The 16,605-nt window shown below is 40.7% G+C and overlaps 1 protein-coding gene across 4 annotated transcripts in view; it reads right to left on the reverse strand.

The window, feature by feature from the left end:
- LOC126299335 (WD repeat-containing protein 7) overlaps positions 1-16,605 on the reverse strand; it is a 324,063-nt gene that overhangs the window by 41,846 nt on the left and 265,612 nt on the right. For all 4 annotated transcript variants that reach the window (XM_049991168.1, XM_049991166.1, XM_049991167.1 and 1 more), the window contains 2 exons: positions 9,916-10,033; positions 3,323-3,475 (listed from right to left, as the gene is read on the reverse strand). In XM_049991168.1, coding sequence (XP_049847125.1) covers positions 3,323-3,475; positions 9,916-10,033 — 271 coding nt within the window. The remainder of the gene's footprint in view (positions 1-3,322; positions 3,476-9,915; positions 10,034-16,605) is intronic.

The following is a 16,605-nucleotide window of genomic DNA, read 5'->3' on the forward strand; positions in this document are numbered from 1 at the left end:
TAATAGGGGGAGCCGGGTTTGATTTCCAGTAAGGGAAGGGAGTTTTCCATGGCGGGACAAATGGAACAGGGTGCAATGAGCCTCATGAGGTGAACTGATGAGCAGCTTAACCAATCAGTAGCGATTCCAAGGTCAAGAAACAGGATGGGGAATGGGGCAGCGGTGGACTGATCATGAGCCCCTCCATCTCATATCCGAGGATGCCACAAGTGGAGGATGATAACAGTGGTTGGTTGTGATTCCAAGGTCAAGAAACAGGATGGGGAATGGGGCAGTGGTGGACTGATCATGAGCCCCTCCATCTCATATCAGAGGATGCCACAAGTGGAGGATGATAACAGTGGTTGGTTGTGTCCAATAGGTCTGTCTTGGGCCATAACACAGATATTTACCTTTTTATGTACTGCATTAAGATGATGTTTGGTTTGTGGGGTGCTCAACGGTGGGGTTAGCAGTGCCCGTACAAATTCCCAATCTTTCTCAGCCCAAACTCACCACTTTCATGAATGATGATGAAATGATGAGGACAACACAAACACCCAGTTGTCACGAGGCATGTGAAAATCCCTGACCCCACCGGGAATCGAACCCGGGACCCTGTGCTCGGGAAGCGAGAACGCGACTGCGAGACCACGAGCTGCTGACTACTGCATTAAGGGAAGGTATCATTCTTCTTGGGCGAAAATTTCTGACAACTATAAGAAACTGTTTAATTATTTTGGAAAACACTGGGCTGTTGGTTAACATAAACTGAAGTGCCAAAGAAACTGATACAGGGATGCGTATTAAAATACAGAGATATGTAAACAGGCAGAATACTGTGCTGAGGTCGGCAATGCCTACATAAGACAACAAGTGTATGGTGCAGTTGTTAGATTTGTTACTGCTGCTATAATGGCAGGTTATCAAGATTTATGAGAGTTTGAACTTGGCGTTATAGTTAGCGCACGAGCGTGGGACTGAGCATCTACGAGGTAGCGATAAAGTGGTGATTTTCCCGCACGACTATTTCACGAGTGCAGTGTGAATATCAAGATCCTAGTAAAACATCAAATCTGCAACATCACTGGGGCCGGTAAAAGACCCTGGAAGAATGGGACCAACGACGACTGAAGAGAATCATTCAATGTTACAGAAGTGCAACCCTTCCACAAATTGCTGCAAATTTCAATGCTGGACCATCAAAAAGTGTCAGCATACGAACCATTCAACAAAAAATCATCGATATGGGTGTTCAGAGCCGAAGGCCCATTCGTGTACCCTTGATGACTGCATGACACAAAGCTTTATGATTCACCTGGGCCTGTCAACACCGACATTGTACTGTTGATGACTGGAAACATACTGCATGGTCGGACGAGTCTCATTTCAAATTGTACAGAGTGGGCGGACGTGTACAGGTATGAAGGCAATCTCCTGGATCCAGCAGGGAACTGTTCAAGCTGGTGGAGGCTCTGTAATGCTGTGGGGCATGGCAGTTGGAGTGATATGGGAGCCTCGATATGTCTAGATGAGACTCTGACAGGTGACACATACATAAGCATCCTGTCTGATTGCCTGCATCCATTCATGTTCATTGTGCATACTGACGGACTTGGGCAATTCCAGCAGGACAATGCAACACCCCTCACATCCAGAATTGCTACAGAGTGGCTCCACGAACACTCTTCTGTGTTTAAACACTTCTGCGGAACACCAAACTCCCCAGATATTAATATTATTGAGCACATTTGGGAAGCCTTGCAACATACTGTTCAGAAGAGGTCTCCACCCCCTCTTACTCTTAGATTTATGGACAGCCCTGCGGGATTCATGGTGTGAATTCCCTCCAGCACTACTTCATACATTAGTAAAGTCCATGCCAGTTCACATTCCGGCACTTCTGCATGCTTGCAGGGGTCCTACACAATATTAGGCACGTGTACCAGTTTCTTTGGCTCTTCAATGTATTTTTGTCAATGTTCTTATAAGGCAATTGAATAAGGGTATAATGGCAATAAAATTCACAAACAGACCCTATGTCAATGGTACAAAAATGGACGTGAATAATATCTGTACCAAATATCCTTCATAGAAAAGTTGACAATTACTTGGAAGTCATAACACCCTTTCATCCTTAGTATCTCCTTCATTAATAGTTACAACAACTCTTTGATACATCCCATTGACACAGTAGCACTCCTACTAGTTTCTCTGTTCCTCTGAAATTATTCTTCTCTTCAAGTGATACCAATTGCCATGCATCACTGGTCCATACTGGCAAGGACTAAGGGAGGAAGGAGCCTTGTATTACATGAATATTTAGGAATATATCTATAGAGATTTAGGAGTGCCACTGTTTAGTGGTATGAGAACTCACAAATTATTCTTCTTAACAATTGAAAATTATAGTTACTGTGCTTGCACCTAGCCTACTGGCAATATATTTATGCACTAATATGGTATAGGAATGCAGTAAGTGTTTAACATAACAATTACTAGTCAAAAATTAATAAGATCTTTATAAAACGTTAACTATAGATCTTTATTACATATAAAATATACACCATCACTTAAAATGAAGTTTGAGTGTGGTATGCTTTGAAGCTGCCTCTTAACAAAGTCATACACCGAAGTCTTTTTCAATGAGTTTCCTGAAATTCTGATACATAGTCTGAAATTTATGAGTTTATCAACCCTCGCTTCTTCAATGGCACGATAAACAATATATGCATAGTGAACTGAAATTTTTAGTAGTAGTTTTCTAGATATTTTCATGCAGCACTTATTTTCTTTCCAGATTTCATCTGACACACTGAACATGTAGCTGACAAAGTAGTGTTATCCAACAGATGGGAAAGGAATACAATTTTACCTATTAGTGTGCAACTATTATATATATGGTTGGGTTACCACCCCCTCCCCTGGCCCCCTCCCCACTTCAGTTGACAACAGCCTGTGAGTATGTAGACAAGTTCAAGCTCGAGGTGTTAAATTGTGTAGTAGCAAAGCAGTTAGCACATTTCCTTATGACTCAGCACCTATAACATAAGGTTTCCTGTGCTACTGTCTTTTCAACTGTTCAGGTGTCACAAAATAATCAGTTTAAATTAGTCCATATGTAAAATATATGAACTATACTTTCATGTCTCAAACAAGACTGTGATGACCAAATGAAGTTACATATTGTCTCATACTACATACTGAGTTATTAGAATAGCTATAACTACATATCAAAAGGTAACAAATCAGTATCAAACACTGTTCAAAATCATTGCAGACAAGACTAAAAACATAAGATCAGTTACTCAATAGTAAACACACTAACACAAAATACAAATACCTCAACAAGCAAATCAGCCATTTCATTCTGCATTTTATCAATCAGCAGCTCAACTCCTCTCAGTATTTCTGTCTTGGCACGGTGAAGAACAGAATTGCTTAAATTTACATTCAAGGTCTGTGCATTTTGCTGCAACGTGTTGTAACGAGCCACCTGAAAAAGGTTACAAGGGAACATTGTATTCTTCAGTCCATACAATTTCACAATTCATTATGTCACAAAGCACCAACAAAAGTTTCATTGATGTCAAGCTAAATATTATCATGATGAATATTATCACAATGAATAGGGTATTTGACTGTTTCCTGGAAATTGTATTAAATGATTAATTATGTCATGCTTTTTCCCCCTCTTGAATTTCAGTATTCTTTTATAAAAACAGAAATAAAATTCAAATAATTTGAACGCTCACTAAAATGTTCCATTCGAGTCACATTATGCCTGCGACGTCACTGGCTAGCTTGCTGCTCTTACTGTCATAACGCTAATTCACAGTGCTGTCTTGTTTTGGAATTTATGTTTCAGAAAATGGGTTACAAATGGTGTGTAGTGCCACACTGTACAAATACATCTACAAAAACTCCTGAAAAGTTGTTTTTGAGGGTTGCAGAGAATGATAAGATGCATACAATGTGGTTGCAATGTACTGACAGTTTGCTACCATGTCAATGCTTAAGTTCACTAACAGAATTAAAAATGTGGTGCACTGTGAAGTTAACATTAATTTATCTCCAAAATGCTCTCCCACTGTTACAATGAAGGATGATCTCAGTCAACGAAATTAAACTCCTAGTGAAAATTGTCATGTTACATAACTACACCTCAGTTTTTGGTAGCTCAGTTGTTAGAGTGTTAAACTTTTGAATTTTATAAGACGATGTCCATAGATTGCTGGTTTGAATCAAACTCGAAAACACATTTTAACTTATTTGTAAAACAGCTCTAAAGTCCACACATATGAAAATTATTATGTTTCCCTTGCTGTTTACATACGCTTACATTTGCAATCGCTGTTCACACACGTCACAATGAAAAAGATATTTTCCAGTTAATGTGGCAGCACACATTTTACATTATTAGAAACAGAGTTTTTATCTTTGTACTGTCTAGCTAGGATCCTTATTGTTTCGTCATTTTACACAAAGATGAAGCAAGTCTGCTTCAGACACTAAAGTTAGTTTACACTCACTAACATCACAGAGCTTACATTTATGTCACCCGCATGTAGTACATGCTTTACATCTCTGTATAACCTCATATACACTTTGTTGTACTGTGGACGTATGATGATATCTTCACTACCAGCAATGCTTTCCAAAAAAGTGAATTGTTTGTTCGCAAAGTAAATGCATTTATCCTCTGTTGTCCATTTCTTAGAATAAGACTAATATGAAGCTATATAATACATCCCACAATTGAAACAACTGCTACAATTGGTTCTTGCTAATGCTATTTCAATACTTTACATAAGAGTTTTAAAAATGTATGACCCTTCCAGGATTCGAACATTTGAACATTTTTACTGCAGTCTAAAGCACTATCCATTGCACCACAGAACACCTAACGCATACAGCATCTCTGCTGAGTGTGTTCTAAGGAAATCGGCAATAAATTTTACCAAGAATAAGTCTGCTGTGCTTTGGGTCATAGCTCATGATCGACAGTCGACAATCTAGTTATAATATATGAACCAATTTGCAAAAGTTCTATAATTCCTTAATTTTGAGGAAGTTTAATCACGTTGGAGGAGGCAGGGAAAAAGGATGTCTGTTGTTGCACAAATCACCGCTCTAAATGGGTGGAGCATAAACAAATCAACTTTCGCAATGCTTCCACTATGAGCATTCACAAAATTCTTTTCTATTGTTGCTTAAAATCTATAATAGCTGAACTGTTTGCAGTAAAAGTATGTAAACACCTCATAACTTTGGCAAACACTCCTGTAACATAAGTGTAGCTTCATCTTACTCCTAGTCTTCATGTCAACAGAGCATTTTCAATCATGTGACCTGATCTTGATATTTAATTATTTTTAAGCTTTAATTGCATAAAAATAACAGATATTTTGTGAGAATATTAACTGTAAATGCTTTTTAAATGTTATAATCAATCAGAATAACAAAAATCTGAGCCATATTTTTACCACAGTAAAATAGCCTATTGTCCAGTAATAACACAACAGTCACATTTTTGTAACAGACAAATAATTCTTGGAAAGGAAGGATATCATTCAGATCATAGGCTCAGAGGAACTGTCTGTTGTGAGGACAAGGAGAGTCAATTATGAAGAACCTTTGCTGATGGTGAGAGAGAGAGAGAGAGAGAGAGAGAGAGAGAGAGAGAGAGAGAGAGAGAGAGAGAGAGAGAGAGAGAGAGAGCCGTGAGGGGGGAGTGGGGAGATGTGAGGGGGAGGGGGAGGTGAGGGGGAGGGGAGAGGTGAGGGGGAGGGGAGAGGTGAGGGGGAGGGGAGAGGTGAGGTGGGAGGGGAGAGGTGAGGGGCAGGGGAGAGGTGAGGGGTGAGGGGGGAGGGGAGAGGTGAGGGGGGAGGGGAGGGGGGTGAGGGGAGAGGGGGAGGTGAGGGGAGAGGGGGAGGTGAGGGGAGAGGGGGAGGTGAGAGTAGAGGTGAGTGTGAGGGGAGATTTGAGGGGGGAGGGGAGATTTGACAGGGGAGGGGATATTTGGGGGGGAGGGGATATTTGTTTGGTGTGGGCAGAGGTGAGGGGGGAGGGGAGAGGAGAGGGGGGAGGGGAGAGGTGAGGGGGGAGGGGAGAGGTGAGGGGGGAGGGGAGAGGTGAGGGGGGAGGGGAGAGGTGAGGGGGGAGGGGAGAGGTGAGGGGGGGAGGGGAGCGTTAGGGGGGCGGGGAGAGGTGAGGGGGGAGGGGAGCGTTAGGGGGGAGGGGAGCGTTAGGGGGGTCGGGAGAGGTGACGTGGGACGGGAGAGGTGACGTGGGAGGGGAAATGTGATGGGGGAGGGGAGAAGTGAGGGGGGAGGGGGAGGTGAGGGGGAGGTGAGGGGGAGGTGAGGGCAGAGGGGAGATGCCATATGAGATTTTACCACAGTGAAATTGTGTGGTCTTAACTGCTGATGGATAAATAGTTAACATGATACATTATCTAATATTGTAACAAGGATTATAAAGAGTCTGAAAGGATGTGTATATTTGGCAGCTGGTATTTTAGTTGTAGGAGTAGGATGGCCTGATGATTTGCAGATTAGTGCCTGGTCAGCAGGATGCTCTGCTCTCTAGCTCTATTCTGCATCATCCATACCATTTGGTTCCATGGATAAGCCTCGGCAGTTATGCCTGTCAGCAATCAGTATGCCTGCTCATTATTTGTCTACTGTACCGAGAGGTGGTGAGGTATTCTAAGGCCATTCGTTTGGTTCAGTGCGTTTTGATTACAGAAATAATTTGTTATTTTAGAAGTACTGAGTGGTTTTTAGTTTTTGAGTTAGTGATTAGGTTTTACTGAAGAATCCCTGGGATGCATTTGAGTGGAAAGCGAGTTCGTAAATGATGTTATGGATGCAGGATGAATTTCAGCTGAGAATCATTGAAGTGGACATGGTGTGTGTGGTATTGTTAAGAAAAAAGGAGGAAGGAGGAGGAGGAGGAGGAGGAGGAGGAGGAGGAGCATGCAAGGCATCTTGAGAAAATGCAGTACGATGCGGTCAGGCAACATAATCTGCAGGATGCGATAAACCGCTATGAAATACCTGAGAACAACATGGCAGCGTACAGACAGGGCTGTTGCTAGGTGTTTTGGCATTCTAAGTGAGAATTGAAAAATATTTCCCCCTCCCTTTTTTTAAGCTACAACTAGTCTTCCCTATATAACCCTCCCTCCTCCACAACCACCAACATCCAACAATGTAAATCTCCTACTATACATTAAATCATTAAACTAAGGAGACCAGACATCCTCATTTTATGGGGAAAAACATTTTTTGTCCCTAATTTTTGAAATTTCCTAAAACAATTGAAATAGGAAGAATGGATGAACATTTTAAACTAGAAATCAACTGAATATACCGGTGCAACCAAATTTGGCATCAGTTACTTATTCAGTTGCAAGAAATTGGACTAATAAAGGTTTGGAACTATTTTCTGCTGCGAATGAATTTTTCCTTGAATTTAGAAATTATGATATACTGATTGGAGACATACCAAAGCATCAAACTAGGTCATCTGGATAATTGTGGTATTATTTCGTTTCTGCTTTAACTGAAATACTTTTAGAATGAGGAATAACTACAATCTTTTTCAGCATCTGCTTTCATCAAATTAAGTAAAGACTTATTAAGTAACTGTTCCATATGCTACTGAAAACAATTTGATGTTTTAATTTTTCCTCCTCATTTGCTCAATTTTTTTTCACTGTTTGATTTGAAATTAATTTTTTCCACCCTTTGCTGCCCCTAAAATTTTGCCACCCTAAGCAACCGCCGAATCTTGTCTAAGCATCTAATTTGGTTGAGGAATTGTGGACCATACATGACAGCTCATCAAAGAGCTTACAGCCATCCCTTTGCACCTGAAGATACATTTGTTTAGCAAGTCCTGAAATGACTAAATCAGTTGAACAGTTCCTATCAGCCAACAAATGCAATGGTTATTTTATTTTTCCTAGGTTTTTGGGATGTGGGTCTGATCAAAGGCTGGCAGGTGCTGACAGTGCAGCTACCGTGAGTAATTCAAATGTCTCAAGGTTCACTGATGAAGTTGAGAGGTCTCTCAAGGTATCTGTAGTCGAAAACAACAATAGGAATAGCATGTCTGGTAGCTGTGTCGGCTGGGCACTTCAGGTGTGGGGCACTGTACATGCTGTGGTGAACTGATCATGTGTGCAGTCATCAGGTGACCATGCCCACAGCTGTGGTCCCTTGTCTTTGATTGGCTGGTACAAGGAGAGATGGCAAGACAGCATGGGCCTACCACAGTTCCTCGGGAGCCATACCCACTCGCTACTGAATGGCTTATGGAATTGCACAGAGACTCTAATGTGAAAACCTACAACTCAGTATACTAGTCTATTGAGCCAATTGGTACAGTAACAAAATGATACAGAATAGCTGCAGATCTCACAATAGTCTCTGCTTTACGTATACCTCATAAGACTGTGGCTTTGAGAGGTTGCTCTGTATGCTCAGTGAACCACCAGATGAGTTCCCTGTATAAAAAGGAAACCCATATCTAGGTGAATGTGACATATTTCCCATCATAAGTCGACACAAGAAGAGTGGGGTAGTATCTCGTTCAAGGACAAGTTTTGGTTTCAGCCTGGAGAGTGCTTCTTCAAGTAAAAGTGTTTGGTTCATATCTGAGACATTAAGATCTTATAAAAACTGTGTAAAGGGGCATGAGTGTTCTCATTTTGGGTGGCAATATTTTAGGAGCATATACACGATTGCATGTGTCTCAAGAGGTACACTGATGCCTATGGCATAGCATGGGTGGCCAAAATTTCAGCTCGCAGGCCATGCCCGGGCCTGAGTGCCAAAGTGCTCAGCCTAGCTACACATTTCCCTCATCACCTCACCACACTGTTTGAGAGTGAGTAGGTGGAAGAGGGGAAGAAAACAGTGAATGTGCTACATCTAAACGGCAGTGCAGATGCACTGTATGTGACTTGGTTTCATATTTTACATAGGTCGATAGACTGCATTTTTTTATGCAAACAGACACTGGATCTGTGAACATCCTCCATACCATGAACAAATAGTGAAGGATAAACAGCGCTGACACAACGATTCTGCTGAATTCGGAGAGTTGTGCCAACCAAAAATTTCCACACTGCAATGCTAAATGAAATATCATGCTGTTTTGAGTATTTCTGAGAAGGACCAAGCAACCCAAGTGACAGGCTGGGCCTCGGCATGCCTGCAGCCTGCACACGCTGCATGCATGAAGTTTGGCATGCCATGGCTGGCCTTGGTATATGGGGATGACATCCCTGCTGCAGTATATGTGATTCTTTTGGTGCATTCACATCTGGTATGCTATTATAATGTCCCACCACAAAGCACCGACCTCTTTGATAAGAACTTGATGTATGATATTTGACATCTTGAGCAGCTAAGTTACACACTACACTTAAATCTGATAAGAGTACATAAAGGCCAGTCTAGGCCAAAGGATTGAAATATTATGACTGCTGGCTACAAAGGACAAATTTCCAGCAATTGGAAGCAATACTACAAGCTATGTTACATGGCTAAATTCACAGAATGGGGAACTATTGTCTTTGTCAACCATTTAACCAATGACTTGCACCCTCATGTTTTATTACACAGTCATTAGTTATTATGTCAACTTTCTTAATAAAATTTAATGTTCTTACATGTGGTTACGAATATAATGGAACATAAGCTATACTTATCCTTTATGTTTGTAAATTATTGCTCAAAAACCATACATTCAAACTACCCTCCATTAAACAACTTAGAGAAATGCAACAATAGTCACTGTGCAGCACTTTTCATCTCCATGTACATTTACATACGTACTCAGCAAACACCGTTGTATAATGTCACATACATTGGCAAGCTATACTTGCAGTAGACTAAGGAGACAGTATACAAATGCACATACCTCTCTAGCCATAGTAGTGATGAATGCAGCTGGTCGTGCTGTGGCAATAAGTGTGAGAGCATGCCGAGCAGTGCGGCACGAATCTGCAGCTGGCGTCAATGGCAGGCCATACGTCATGCTAAGAAAAGGAAGCAAACACAACACCTTTTGGTAAAATGCAAAATACAAGAGATCACAAATATAAAAAATTAAGATATCGAGAACAAGAAAGGCTTTAATAGAAGCTCTTATTCTGCAGCTTATTAGATATAACAGAAGAGAACACTTGTAGAGATTTAATACACTTATATTTCATTAAAAATTGTTTAGTATCCTTGCCGGACTGACACTGATATTGAGATGGAGGCATCAGTGTTGGCCATCTAATGTTGTTTTGCTTTGGAGTGCATGGACTCAGTTGGTAAGACACTTTGGTGATGTAAGCTAGAAGGCAAGTACGCATGCTTTCCTCATCCAGTTGTGTTGATGTGTCTGAAGATTTCCATATGCCATTACTTTCACACAGTTATTCGCCTGCTGCTAGATTTTCTTTTGCTTTGCTGTTGTGGGTTTGTTTGTACATTACTGTTGATTCTCCTCCAGACTTTGAGCAGAGCGGAGAGAAGCAGCATCATGCCAGTTGTACACACCATTTAGTTTAGTGCTATTCTAATTCACTTCTGAGTGGAAGTGAACAGCAGCTGATTGTTTAGCTGTTTCTAGTACTGCTATATATTTTTGTTGCAAGAATTTGCATATTTTTCAATCTTCTGTCTTGAGTGAGTTTACTTTCCAATGTAGTTCTCCGTCCCAGAAGTCACTAGTGCCACTTTATTTACTTGATTCCATGACCTTTGCAAATAATAAATATTCAATGGACCTCTAGCCTCAGAATCTAAGAGTTTAATCTTATGTTTTGTAAATGTATATTCAGTAGTCAATAGTACAGTAGTACTCAGCTGTTTGTTTTGAGACTAGCGCCCATTTTACTCAATGTAGTTAGCTGTTGAGTTCAGTGAAAGCTATTGCCTGTGACACATCTCCAGGGCATCAAGTTAGGTATTTAACTTTTCCTGTGTTTTGTTTATAGTATATATTTGCTTAATTGGTTATGAGTTTTGGTATTTAAGAAGTTTGGCGTCACTTTTTTTTTCTTTTTTCCATCTATAAGTGTAAATTCAAGCAGTCTGTAGCTCAGTTGTTATTTCTTCTGAACAGCCAGCTACATAGTTCACTGAGACATCAGTGGCCCTTGTTTACATGTCCAGGAGGGGGAGGGGGGAGGGGGGCAACAGTAAAAGCTGGCAGGAACCTAGATAAGCATATCTACATTTCTGGCAGTTTGTATTGTTTACTCTTCCATTAGCCTTGTTAGGACGGATAGGACATGTGCCTGCTGTGTGTGGATACAGGAGCAGCCGGCCACAGTTAGCCAACAGTTGACTGTGATCAGTCACCTTTAGGCTGCCGCACCGAGGTGTAGCAGTAGCAGAGATTCTGGAGCGTTGCATGGGACACCTCAGGTGTCAATTGTTTCTACTGAGGCACCTTCAAGTGTATCCAACACGGTGGACCACCAGGGTGAGTGGCGGGTGGTAATGCGTTCGCGTTACTTGAGATGCAAGGCCAATATGGAGTCTGGCCATATGTCATCGCCTATACATCCTGTGAGTGAACAGGTGGCTGTACCTTCAGCAGGGTCTGAGCAGAAACATGGGGGCAGGGTGCTCCAATGTTAGGTGCATTATGAAACCCCTTCGGAAGATAGCATTCAGGACTGGAAAGAAAGCCAATGTGCACTCGGTATGTCTGCTGAGCTGGCCTTATCCAAGACGTGGTCACCTTGCCTGCAGCTATCAAGCGTACAGCGTGCAGTCATCTGCCAGTAGTGGCTCACGTCAGCACCAACAACAACTGTCACATGGGTTCTGAGGCCATCCTCAGTTCTTAAAGTTGGCTGGCGGAGGTGGTGATGACTGCTAGCGTGGATTGTGATGCTTTCGTTTGGAGCCGAGTGGAGGATCTCAACCAAAGGCTTCGTTGTCTCTGTGACAGTCTTGGCTGCAGATTTCTAGACTTGCATTATCGGGTGGGGATTTGTAGGACTCCCCTTGATAGGTCAGGGATACACTACACAAAGGAAGCAGCTACTTGGGTAGCAGAGTACTTTTGGGGTGCAGATGGGACTTTTTTAGGCTAGGTGGTAGTTTGAGGTACTCTCATGAACACTGACCAGTTGATATGCATTTAGGGAAATCAGACGGTGTTTGGAGTAAGGACAGTTTGACTGTAAAAATTTTATCAGCAAATTGTTGAAGTATTCGTAACAAAGTTCCTGAATTTACTGCCCTCCAGGAAAGTTCTCAACCTCAAATTATTCTTGGGACTGAGAGATGGCTAAGACTCAAATTAAAAAGCTCTAACATATTTAGCGAGTCTTGGAATGTTTATGGGAAAGACTGATTGGACACCATCAGAAGGGAAGTGTTCACTGCAGTTGACAAAAATATTGTCTCTACTGAGGTTGAAATTGAGTGTGATAGTAAAGTTATTTGGTTGCACATAAGGGGTCCAGGTGATAACAAGTTAATTGTTGGATGTTTTCACTAACCATCGACTCTGCTACAAGTTGGTGGTAACTTTAATCTACCGGGATAGAATGGATATCTATGGATTCAATGGAGGGGGTACAGATAGTCAGTACTTCTAACACATTTTCCAAAAACTGTATTGAGCAGCTAGTTCGGCGGCCCACACACAGTGGAAGTATCTTGGATCTTGTAGCTACAGGCTGGACCTTATCGATGGTGTCAGTATAGAGATGGGGATTAGTGATCACGATGTCATCAAAGTGACTAAGGTTACAAAAGTTAATGAATCAGTCAAAAGGGCTAGGAGATTGTTTCTGCTAGAAACAGCAGATAAGCAGTTGTTAACATCTCACTTAGACAATGAATTGCGATCATTTAGTTCCAGATTGATGGACATAGAGGAATTATGGGCAAAGTTTAAACAGATTGCAAATCATGCTCTGGACATGTATGTGCCTATTAAAAGGATTAAGGATGGAAAAGAGCCACTGTGGTTTAATAACGAAATTCGGAGAATGCTGAGGAAGCAAAGGCTGTTGTACTCTCGGTTCAAAAGAGGACGCACAAATGGCTTCAGGTGAAGATTAGTAGAGGTTTATGTGTCTGTGAAAAGGTCTATGTATGAGGCATACAACAACAACCCCTGTCATGCCTTGGCTAAAAATCTGGTAGAGAACCAGAAAAAATTCTAGTCCTATTTAAAACTGCTAAGCGGGTCCAAGGCTTCCATCCAGTCATTCGCTGACAAGTATGGTTTAGCAGTACAAGATAACAAAAGAAAGGTTTAAGTTTTAAATTCCAAGTTTATAAATCGCTCATGCAGGAGAATCATACAAACGTACCATCATATGACCATTGCAGAGAGTCCTGTATGGATGACACAGTAATAAGAGTCCTGTATGGATGACACAGTAATAAGAGTCCTGTATGGATGACACAGTAATAGCCTTCCCTGGGGTACCAAAACAACTGAAATAGTTGAAAACAAGTAATTCACTAGGTTTGGATGAGATCCCAATTCGGTTTTACACAAAGTACCTATGGCATTGGCCCCTTACTTTGCATTTATCACGAATTTCTCCAAGACCACAAAGTGCCAAGTGACTGGAAAAAAGCACAGGTAACTTCTGTATATAATAACGGTAAAAGAATGGACCTGCAAATTACAGACCAATGTCTTTTAATATTGGTTTGCTGCAAAATTCTAGAGCTTATTCTGAGTTCCAATATAGTAAATTTCCTGGAGACCCAACAGCTCATATGCACAAATCAGCTTGCTCTTTTCTCACATGATATACTGAGAACTATGGATGAAGGGCAACAGGCATATTCCATATTTTTAGATTTCCAAAAAGCATTCAACATGATATCACACTGCAGACTTAATGAAGATACGTGCATACAGAACAGGCTCCCTGTTTCAAAGACTTCTTAAGTAATAGAACCCAGTATTTTGTCCTCAAAGGCGAGTGTTCATAGGAGACGGGGGTGACATCAAGAGTGCCCCAGGGAAGTGTCATAGGACCGCTGCTATTTTCTATATACATAAATGATCTGGCAGACAGGATGGGCAGCAATCTGTGGTTGTTTGCTGTGCTGTGGTGTACAGGAAGGTGTTGAATATAAGTGACTGTAGGTTGATGCAAGATGACCTAGACGAAGTTTCTAGTTGGTGTGATGAATGACTGCTGGTTCTTACAATAGAGAAATGTAAGTTAATGCGGATGAGTAGGAAAAACAAACCTGTAATGTTTGGATACAGCATTAGTAATGTCATGCTTGACACAGTCACATCATTTAAATATTTAAGTGTAACATTGAAAAGCGATATGAAATGGAATTATCATGTGAGGATTGTGGTACGAAAGGCTAATGGTCGACTTTAGTTTATTGGGAGAATTTTAGGAAAGTGGAGTTCATCCGTAAAGTAGATCGCATACAGGACGCTAGTGTGACCTATTCTTGAGTACTGCACGAGTGCTTGGGATCTGCAGCACGTCAGATTGAAAGAAGACATTGAAGCAAATCTGGGGAGAGCTGCTAGATGTTACCAGTATGTTTGCTCAGCATGCAAGTGTTACAGATATCCTTCGGGAGCTAAAGTGGGAATCCTTGGTTTGAAGAAGACATTCACTTCGAACAACACTTCTGAGAAATTTAAAGAACCAGTATTCAAAGCTGAATGCAGAGCAATCCTACTGCCGCCAACATAACTTTGCAGAGGGACAATGAAGGTAAGATACGAGAACTTACGGCTCATACGGAGGCATATAGACAGTTGTTTTTCCCTCACTCTATCTGTCAGTGGAACTGTTTATGTAGATGTGGGTTCTTCATTTTCACCTTTAGGATTACTCTTACATTGTCCTTTTGGATTTGTGTACGGCCACTCAGCATTGCTCAGAAACTGACTTGTGACACTCCCACACTTGGGTAGTGCATTACCAGACAATGAAAGAAAGATAGCAGCTAAAAGCCAAACTTTTGCGTTTATTCATATCAGTTGAGAGTATAAATAAAATTATCTATCAAGCTCTACAGTTCATGCCTTTCTTATACTGGCACTTGTTTCTTCACCCAAGCTAGGCACTTTAACTACTGCTTCACAGTACTTACATTCCTTAAAGAAATGGAGTGTAAATAGTATACCAAAGTTCAAAATAAGCAATAAGTCTACAATTACAATACTAAAAAGGGTAATCATTCCTCTTCATTAACCTACAAGGAAGGAGGTATTTTCAGTCACCTATACAATGATATAAAACATCTTACAAACCACAAGGTAAACCTTAAAAATATATGTAACTACTTCTATTCCATCGTGTAAAACAATGACACGGTTAATGCTCTTATGAAATTATTTTAGCATCACTGTATAAGGCTGATACTTATCTCTGAATGATTGACATTTACCAGAAGTAAAACTGTAAACCCAGTCTCTCAACATCATTACACTAACATCAGTATGTTCATCTGTACACCCAGCTTTGTATAGCCCGTGAAACGAATGATTGGTATTGACTGCTCACATTGCCAGGTGACGATGTTACGGGATGTGGCTTATGGTACCTTTTACCTGGACTGAAGGAAGTACTGACAATGTGATGGCATGTTCCCCTCTTAAATTTCTGAGTGTGTTGCAGTTAACTAATGGAAAAACCCCCGACATCGTTGTCAGAATCTGATTTTGAATAGTTTTCTTCAGCACTGCTCGAGCTATCACTATTGCCTCCCAGAGGTATAATTAAATTTCGCACATCTTCTTCCACATGTATTCATTTTTGGCTGACACTCTGGTGATGCTTGCAGTTTTGTTCATAATATTCATCCAAGTCTCACTAGTCACTTGAATGACAGTTTCCACAAGCAGAGTCTCAATTTCAAAGATCGTGAATTTTTTGTTGTTTGCTGTGACATAATTTTCTGTTTTTTGTTTTTTATTAGTGGGCATACCTCTTTAATTGTACTGAAATGACAATGGTATGGAGGAAGTTAAACCATTTCATGTTTGAGCCGTTTAGCAATCTCATGAATAACGTTTGCTGGAAACTGCAGTTTCTTTAGTGCTGCAATTTTGAGCCATTTAACCTTCTTAAAATTGTCAGAGATCCACATGCTTTCTTTTTAACCATGGAATATTATTCTCTTTTTGTGGTGCCAAAGCTGGAGTCTTATCATGAACAACTAAATGATACTGGGCATTATGCATAAAATCACTTATGGCCTTCTCAGATTTCTCATTAGAGATGTTTTGAAGCACTTCCAAAAAAACTACACTGTTTACCTCAATATTAATTTTAATATATGAATAATGTGTTCTCAACTAGGTGTGGGTTAGGTAGGTACCTGATATGAAAGTTGTGGTGATCATATCAGTTCATGCAGCTGGAACTTATTTTACCTATACAAAAACTTCACAATTTTTCTACAGACTGGCAAATGAAAGCTGAAACTCACATTTTTATGAATGTCTACACCACACAATTCAAATGCCAACTTTTAATGCCACACTGTGTAAGTTAGCAGACATTACATTCTTGATACCTGATTTGATAAAACTTCATTTTTGTCCCTCTGTCTTTTTTCATAATAAACTTTTTTATCTATGAATAGGTACTTG

This window comes from Schistocerca gregaria, chromosome X (genome assembly GCF_023897955.1).
Source record: "Schistocerca gregaria isolate iqSchGreg1 chromosome X, iqSchGreg1.2, whole genome shotgun sequence".
Lineage (NCBI taxonomy): Eukaryota > Metazoa > Arthropoda > Insecta > Orthoptera > Acrididae > Schistocerca > Schistocerca gregaria.